This window comes from Triticum dicoccoides, chromosome 6B, assembly GCF_002162155.2.
Source record: "Triticum dicoccoides isolate Atlit2015 ecotype Zavitan chromosome 6B, WEW_v2.0, whole genome shotgun sequence".
Classification (NCBI taxonomy): domain Eukaryota; kingdom Viridiplantae; phylum Streptophyta; class Magnoliopsida; order Poales; family Poaceae; genus Triticum; species Triticum dicoccoides.
In genome coordinates, this window is record NC_041391.1 from 715,230,135 (window position 1) to 715,238,908 (window position 8,774).

Below are 8,774 nucleotides of genomic sequence, written 5' to 3' on the forward strand. Positions count from 1 at the left end.
TCGCGGTCCGCCTCCCCAACCGCGACTAAAGGGTTTTGGCGCCGCCTCCGTTCCCGCGCAGAAAGACCCTTTAGTCGCGGTTGGAGAGGCGGACCGCGACTAAAGGGTACCTTTAGTCGCGGCCCTCCTCCCCAACCGCGACTAAAGGTCTGTGCTAGAACTGGCGCGGTGCGGTGGGATGTTTAGTCCCACCTCGCTAGCCGAGAGGCTTCGACAGTGGTTTATAAGCGCGGCTGTGCTCACCACTCCGAGCTCCTCTCAAATGCAGGCTTACGGGCCTATTCTGTCACTATGTGCATGTGGGCCTACTGGGCCTTCTGCGGGCCTGAATCCTGGCCCTTTAATGGGTTTCTAGTCGTATTCAGGCCGTGGTGGCCCAGTAGGTGGCATTTTTTTTTCCTTTTTTCCTTTTTTCTTTTTTCTTTTTTCTTCTGTTTTTTTCTTCTGTTTTTTTTATGTTTTTCTTCTGTTTGTTTTTTTCTTCTGTTTTTCCTTTTTTCTTCTGTTTTTTCTTCTGTTTTTTCTTCCTTTTTCCTTCTTTCTGCTTCTTCCTTTTTCCTTTTAAAATCAGAAAAATAAAACTAATTCATTTTAAAATCTTAAAAATACAATTATATATCAAAAAAATCAGAAAAATAAAACTAATTCATTTTAAAACCCCTTGAAGGTTTGACAAAAGGTTTGATACAATAAATTATTACACATCATTTCTTCCCTTGTGTCCCTGCTTGCTTACGATTGTGCCGTATCCATGGAGCATCCTCATCATTTAACTTAATGCTTGGGTCGGTGTTCACTTTGAAGGGCGGAATTTCAGCAAACATATTATAATCTTCTGACATGTCTGTCTTGTCCTCCACTCCCACGATGTTTCTTTTCCCTGAAAGAACAATGTGGCGCTTTGGATCATCGCATGATGCACTGATCGTTTTCTTATCTTTCCGTTTCCTCGGTTTGCTACTCATGTCCTTCACATAGAAAACCTGAGCGACATCTTTCGCTAGGACGAATGGTTCGTCAAGGTAACCAAGATTGTTGAAATCCACCATTGTCATTCTGTATTGCTGGTCCACCTTTACCCCACCTCCTGTTAGCTTGAACCATTTGCACCGGAACAAAGGGACCTTAAAGGAGGGTCCATAGTCAAGTTCCCATATCTCCTCTATGTAACCATAATATGTGACCTTTTGCCCATTCTCGGTTGCTGCATCAAAGCGGACACCACTGTTTTGGTTGGTGCTCTTTTTATCTTGGGCGATCGTGTAAAATGTATTCCCATTTATCTCGTACCCTTGGAAAGTCGTTATAGTCGAAGATGGTGTCTTGGCCAACATGTACAGCTGATCTACAACATCATTGTCATTCATTAAATGTTTTCTCAACCAACTGCCGAAAGTCTCCATGTGGGCCTTCCTAATCCAGGATTCAGGCTTCCCCGGGTTCTCCGAGCGTAAAATATTCTTGTGTTTCTCAAAGTACGGAGCCACCAAGCTGGAATTGGTCAGTACAGTGTGGTGTGCTTCAGTCAGAGAATGGCCGTCCATACATATCGTTGATTTCCTTCCGATCGTGCCTTTTCCACTTAGTCTCCCCTCGTGCCGCGATCGAGGAAGACCAATCGGCTTAAGGTCAGGAACAAAGTCAACACAAAAGTCAATTACCTCCTCATTTCCATAGCCCTTGGCGATGCTTCCTTCTGGCCTAGCACGGTTACGAACATATTTCTTTAATACTCCCATGAACCTCTCGAAGGGGAACATATTGTGTAGAAATACAGGACCGAGAACGAAAATCTCTTCGACTAGGTGAACCAGGAGGTGCGTCATAATATTGAAGAAGGATGGCGGGAACACCAACTCGAAACTGACAAGACATTGGATCACATCGTTCTGTAACCGTGGTAGAACTTCTGGATTGATTACCTTCTGAGAGATTGCATTGAGGAATGCACATAGCTTCACAATGGCTACTCGAACATTTTCCGGCAGGAGCCCCCTCAAAGCAATCGGAAGCAATTGCGTCATAATCACGTGCAGTCGTGAGACTTCAGGTTTTGGAACTTTTTCTCCGCCATGTTTATTATTCCCTTTATATTGGACGAGAATCCAGACGGGACCTTCATACTGCTCAGGCATTCAAAAAAGATGACCTTCTCTTCTTTGGTCAGAGCGTAGCTGGCACGACCTTGAAACCATTCCGGATGCCGGTCATCAGGGTCTTTCAAACGTTGCTGGTCCTGCCGTGCTTCCTTTGTATCATTTGTCTTCCCATACACGCCCAAGAAGCTTAGGAGGTTCACGCAAATATTCTTCGTAACGTGCATCACGTCGATTGCAGAGCGGACATCTAGGACTTTCCAATATTCTAGCTCCCAGAATATAGATTTCTTCTTCCACATGGCTGCGTGCCCGTCAGCTCCCTTCGGAACTGATTGTCCGCCAGGACCCTTTCCAAAGATGACTTTCAAATCCTTGACCATATCAAATACCTCAGCACCAGTGCGTTCCGCAGGCTTCGGCCGGTGATCTGCCTTGCCGTTGTAATGCTTGCCTTTCTTTCTTACTGGATGAATTTTCGGAAGAAATCGACGATGCCCAAGGTACACGTTCTTCTTACAATTTGGCAAATGTACACTTTCAGTCTCATGTAAGCAGTGCCTGCATGCATTGTATCCCTTATTTGACAGTCCCGAAAGGTTACTAAGAGCAGGCCAATCGTTGATGGTTACGAAAAGCAACGCTCGTAGGTCAAATTCCTCTTGTTTGTGCTCATCCCACACACGGACACCACCCCACAGCTGTAAAAGTTCATCAACTAATGGCCTTAGGTACACATCGATGTCGTTGCCGGGTTGCTTCGGACCTTCGATGAGCACTGGCATCATAATGAACTTCCGCTTCATGCACAACCAAGGAGGAAGGTTGTAGATGCATAGAGTCACGGGCCAGGTGCTATGGCTGGAGCTCTGCTCGCCAAAAGGATTCATGCCATCCGTACTTAGAGCAAATCTTATGTTCCTTGCGTCAGCTGCAAAATCTTTGAACCATCTGTCGATCTTTCTCCATTGCGTTCCATCTGCGGTGTGTCTCAACTCCCCGTCTGACTTACGGTCCTCTTTGTGCCATCGCAACAACTTGGCATGCTCTTTGTTCCTGAACAGACGTTTCAACCGTGGTATTATAGGAGCAAACCACATCACCTTGGCGGGAACCCTCTTCCTGGGTTTCTGGCCCTCAACATCGTCACCAGGGTCATCGCCTCTGATCTTATAACGCAATGCAGTGCATACCGGGCATTCATTCAAATTCTCGTATTCACCGCGGTAGAGGATGCAGTCGTTGATGCATGCATGTATCTTCAGAACCTCTAAACCTAGAGGGCAGACAACCTTCTTTGCTTCGTACGTACTGGCGGGCAACTCGTTATCCTTTGGAAACATATTCTTCAACATTTTCAGCAAGTTTTCAAATGCCGAGTCAGCTACACCTGCCTCTGCCTTCCATTTCAGCAAATCCAGTGTGCAGCCCAGCTTTTTCAGACCATCATCGCATCCGGGGTACAGCGCCTTTCTGTGATCCTCTAACCTGCGATCCAAATTCTCCCTCTCCTTTTCAGTTTCGCAGCGTCTCCGTGCATCAGCAATGGTCCGACCAAGATCATCAACGGGATCATCACGTGCCTCTTCTTCACCTTCCCCTTCACCTTCAGCATCCTCCATGAAAGTATCACCGAAATGAGCAAGATAGCTTTCATCGATGAAATCATCCCCTTCTTCATCTTCTTCCATTATAACCCCTCTTTCTCCATGCTTGGTCCAACAATTATAGCTTGGCATGAAACCGTGCCGAAGCGGATGCATGTGAACATCTCTTGAGGAAGAGTAACCCTTCTGATTCTTACAGATAACACATGGACAGATAACAAAACCCCCCTGCTTGTTCGCATTAGCCACTACGAGGAAATCTTTCAAACCCGTAGTGAACTCGCCGGAGAGTCGGTTACCGTACATCCATTGCCGATTCATCTGCATTATTATAATATAAAATATATAATTAACCATCATGCATTTGTTAAACTAACTAGCTACAAATAATATAAATTAAACAATGAACTGCACACATGCATATTTTATCAATGACACATCAAAGGTTCATCAAGTTGCTAACCGCGATCGAGGAGTGTGGCTCCAACACTTCATGTCATGTTTGTTTCATGCTCTTGGGGCATTTCATCAAACACCTTATGTGCATAAGAGGAACCAAAAACAAACCTACACCCACTTGTGAAGAGAATGGCTCCAAATGGCTAAGTGTTGGCTGCCGGATGGGTATATATAGGGGAGGGGCTTTAGTTGCGGTTGGTCTGGCCAACCGCGACTAAAGGCCTTTGCGCACCATTAGTCGCGGTTGGCCTGGCAAACCGCGACTAGAGCCCGCGAGCTTTAGTCGCGGTTTGCCAGGACAACCGCGACTAAAGGCCTTTGGGCACCTTTAGTCGCGGTTGGCCTGGCCAACCGCGACTAAAGCCCGCGAGCGCCCTGGGCCCAGGCATTTGGTCGCGGTTCATCTGCCGAACCGCGACTGAAGACTTCATTAGTCGCGGTTCCTACAGTTTCGCGACTAATGAGGCTGGACGGAAGCCTCTTTTTCTACTAGTGAGCAGTTCTGAGAATATATAAAGTAAAAATAAAAATTATATCGTATTCCTGCCACGACAGCAATTTCGGACATTTTTGGACCTTTTTTGGCCGCACTATTAGAAATCACAAGAAATCCCCGTATTTTGGCAATATATTTTACACTGCCAATTCGGATTGATCAAAATCGGTGTTGTTGGAAAGCACCCGACGATACCCACAACTTCCATGTTGGTGTTATCAAGAAATTATGCATGGTTAAATCCCAATTTTTAGTTTAAACATCCTGATGTACCTTCCAATCCACCAAAGTCTATCCCAGGCATCAATTCGACATCACAAATTGCATACACATATATTGAGAGAGTCTCAGCTTTGGCCCAAATCAACACAATAAATGATATGATACACCCTCTCTTTAGCAATGCATATTTTGCAACGTGGTGATTCCTCTTACTCACAGTAAGCGCAACACGAGTTCGAGACATTAGAGTACGCTAAGTCGACGGAGGAGTGATGGACAGATGTTACCTGTGACGGTGACGAGCATGCACACACCTGTTACCTCATGGCCAATCAAGGGGTATGACGACAAGAGCGCAACCGCGTGCCACCCCGGAGCCAACCCTCAAGTACGATGACAATATTTTTCTCAAAGGACAAGAGGAATGAGTACGCGAAGGGAAGGGGTATCGTGCACACGAGATTCGGGGAGAGGTGGTTGAGGAGTTAATGCCGCCGTAGTATGAGGGATTAGAGGGGTTTATGACAAGAGGGGTAAAACGGGAAAATCACCCCATATTTAGCAAATGCGCCACGTAATTTAGATTTTAGGGGAGCAAATTTTATGCCATCTAAACAGGAATGGAGAGAGTAGATCTCAAGCTAGACAATGCCTTTTTTTCTGCGGGGTTAGACAATGCCCTTTTTCACTTAAGAGGCAACTTCAAATCCTCACCATTGATAATTTGATATGCATCAAGGTCGATAATTTTTTTAAAGGGGTGTACTGAAGCACAACTCGTTTTGAGTCAAGAATCATGTGTGATTCCCCGTAAAAAAGAAAAGAATCGTGTGTGATATTCGTCATATCATATACGGTTCCTCTGGTTGGTTCTCAGACAGAGTATTCCGACGAGAGATGTGCTCCTTCATTGAGGGGGTAAATGTGAAGCCGGATGCCTTTCTTGTGGGAAAAATGAATCAATTGACCATTTTCCATGGGTGTCGCTGTTGTCATCTGGAGCATTTGGAAGGCACGCAATATCGCTTGCTTTCAAAAAAAAAAAAGAGGCCTTCTGAACCCTGTGCAGTTTTATTCAAAGTTTCCTACTGGATTAATGACTGGAGTGTATTGCAGGGGTCAAAGGACGCAACTCTGGGGCTACAACGGTGCGCAAAACTTGTGGAGCGAGTCACCACTAAGATATTTCGAGCTAGGCGAAGCTGGGCGTCGTGGTTTCCAAGGCTAGAAGGGGGATGAACATGCGGTGCTGCTACTTCTTGGCTTTGCTGGAGGTCTTGGAGTTGCCAGTTGATTTCTGCTTAGGGATGTTTTGGGTCTGTAATAAGTAGCAGATTCGGCTGATGTAAACTTTTGTAGTGTTTGCTCGGTGGGTGTTGCTCGCTATGAGCTGAGCTAGTTGGCTCTTTTAGGTCCAGTTCCGTGTTTTCTTCGTTTCCTTTCTGCTTCCCCGCCCGGGATGGGGGGTGGTGCTCGAGCGGTGGTGGCGTGTTCTGGTTGTAGCTTGGATACTATTTTCGTTAATGAGAATGGGGGAGGCATCCCTTTTATTAAAAAAAACATACGGCTCTGAGCATGAACAGTGGCAAAAATGGTCTCGCGTGTGATTGTGACGTCCAGTATTAATATTTTTTGTAGTAGCACGTATTGAATTAAAAATAGTAGTGGCAGTCTCTTGTAGTAGCGCGTGTTATACTAGGTAAAATGGCTAACGGGACACATCTTGATTAAGGAATACTATTAAGTAGATAACAAAACAATTATGTATGAACTAAAAACAGATAAATTAAAAGCTAGATCGAGATCGTGCAGTATCAAACAACGACAGGAGATGCATGGCTGTAATTAATCTATGTGGTGCATGCTTACCCAAAATCACCCGTTCTGCTAGGGGGACTTTATCCGTGCAGTTTCCGGTTTTGCCGTCGCCTTTCATTCCGGGCTTACATGGACAGTCATAGCCCCCCAACTTGTTCTTGCAGACCCCATCACTGGAGCAAGGATAAGAATCGCGGAGCTTGCACTCGTCGATGTCTGAAAATAATAATTAAAAGGGAGAGTCTGGATATGAAAATTAGAAAACTTTAATTAATTAATTAATTAATGTGTACCTTGGCATCCATTGGTGATGTAAGGGTTGCCCTCGTAATCGTCCCAGCACTTGCAGACATAGCCCTGGCCACTAGTTGCGTTGGCGCAGGAGCTGTTGCCGCTGCAGGCGTAGTCTGGAGGTGGCTGCTTGCCTTTCGCCGGACATGAACCCTGCCCCGAGCACGATCCGTTGGTCGCGAACTTGAGGAACTCCGGCAAGCCTCTGACTTCAGAAAGGCAGGAGATAGTAAAGTCATTTGACACGTTAGGCAATAACCACCGGTTGCTATTGATCATAGGATGGACTCTCCAGCCGACGCCGATGAGAACATTGCGCGTCGCCGACAGGAGGAACGGGCCCATCTCCTCACCCAACCACACTTGATGACACTTGGATATGTAGTCGGTAGAATTTGAATTGCACACAGATGAGACCGCGCCGTATACGCGCGCCTCACCCTTTTCAACTGATATATCGATAAGCTCCAAGGCCGTGCTATCCAGTGTTATATTTCTATCCCAATCTTGACGGTACCACTCTACCTGCATTAATTTGCAATCCAATACCAAACGTACGTAACAGTAATTAATTACAGCACCGTGTAAAAACTGTACACTATTTAATTACCACATAGTAAACCCATAAGAACTACTCCTACTAGTGCTCCAATAGTACTCTTACATAAGGATTCGTAGCTAGCATGCTCCATCGATCCTACCTCAGTTTTAGCTAGTATACTAAAACAGCTTACCTTCACGCTGTCGTAGAACTGTTGTGTCCGCTGCTCGCTGTTGGCAAGGTAGGCGCGAGGGTGATCGAAGGAGTAGTTGCAGGTGACCTGGAAGCCCTGGCGGAAGCAGCCAGGCTTCATGCCGAACGGGTAGGGGATGCTCATGTTGCCGCACTTGTTGGGGCAATCCGCAAGTGTGATCGCCTGCTGCTCATCTTGCTCAGCAGCAGCAGCCTCCAGGATCAAGTGAGGAATCGCCGCAGAAAGGAGGAGGAAGAGGAGGAGTAGGATTACTGGCAGCGGCTGGGAATGGGATTGCGAGGGCGTGGTCGTGGTCATGGCCATGTCCATGGTGCGCTCTCTTGCAAGCAAACTCGATCTATGCTGTGGATGCAAAGCTAAGCTCCGTCCGGGCTTACTGAGTTGGCTAAACTTATTGGGTAGCGTACGTCGGCGGTCTACTATATACAGTGGACTAGTAGGCACCGTACGGCTGTCATTCTTTGCTACTCCAGCATCTTTCATCTTCTCTCTCTTTCTTTAATCATCACTAGACAGCCGTACGTGACAGCAGACAGCGATACACTGGACTGCAATCAATCTTTTCTCTACTTCTTTAATCATCACTTGACTGAGCGTGGCAGTAAACAGGGAAATAGTGGACTGCAATCATCTTTTCTCTCTTTCTTTAATCATCACCTGACTGAGCCGTGGGCATCGGAAACAGTGCGAGCTGCTGCGCCAATGGCCGCAAGTGAGGCCACATTTTCTTTAGAGCATGGCTAATAATAGAGCCAACTATCGGCTATAAGGAGCTGCCATGTACTCCCTCCGTTTTTTTAGTCCGCATATATGGTTTGATCAAAGTCAAGCTTTGTAGAGTTTGATTAACTTTATATTAAAAAATATAAACATTCATAATATGAAATCAATATTATCAGATGCTCATATAGTTTTACTATTATAGATGTTCATATTTTTTTATATAAATTTGGTCAAACTTTGTGTAGTTTGACTTTGACCAAATCTTATATGCGAAGTAAAAAGAAACGGAGGGAGTACGTATAAGGCT

The 8,774-nt window shown here is 45.7% G+C and overlaps 1 protein-coding gene across 2 annotated transcripts in view; it reads right to left on the bottom strand.

The window, feature by feature from the left end:
• Positions 1-8,119, bottom strand: part of LOC119324386 (wall-associated receptor kinase 1-like) — a 15,653-nt gene extending 7,534 nt beyond the window's left edge. Inside the window, exons 1-4 of one of the 2 annotated variants that reach the window (XM_037598174.1) lie at positions 7,724-8,119; positions 6,992-7,514; positions 6,750-6,914; positions 3,969-4,024 (exon numbers count right to left, since the gene is read on the bottom strand). In XM_037598174.1, the coding sequence (XP_037454071.1) occupies positions 3,999-4,024; positions 6,750-6,914; positions 6,992-7,514; positions 7,724-8,053 (1,044 nt within the window). In that variant the 5' untranslated portion in view covers positions 8,054-8,119 and the 3' untranslated portion in view covers positions 3,969-3,998. Of the gene's footprint in view, positions 1-3,968; positions 4,025-6,749; positions 6,915-6,991; positions 7,515-7,723 lie in introns of those variants that run through there. The other variant, XM_037598173.1, reaches the window with a different exon arrangement.
• Between the last annotated feature and the right edge of the window lie 655 nt (positions 8,120-8,774).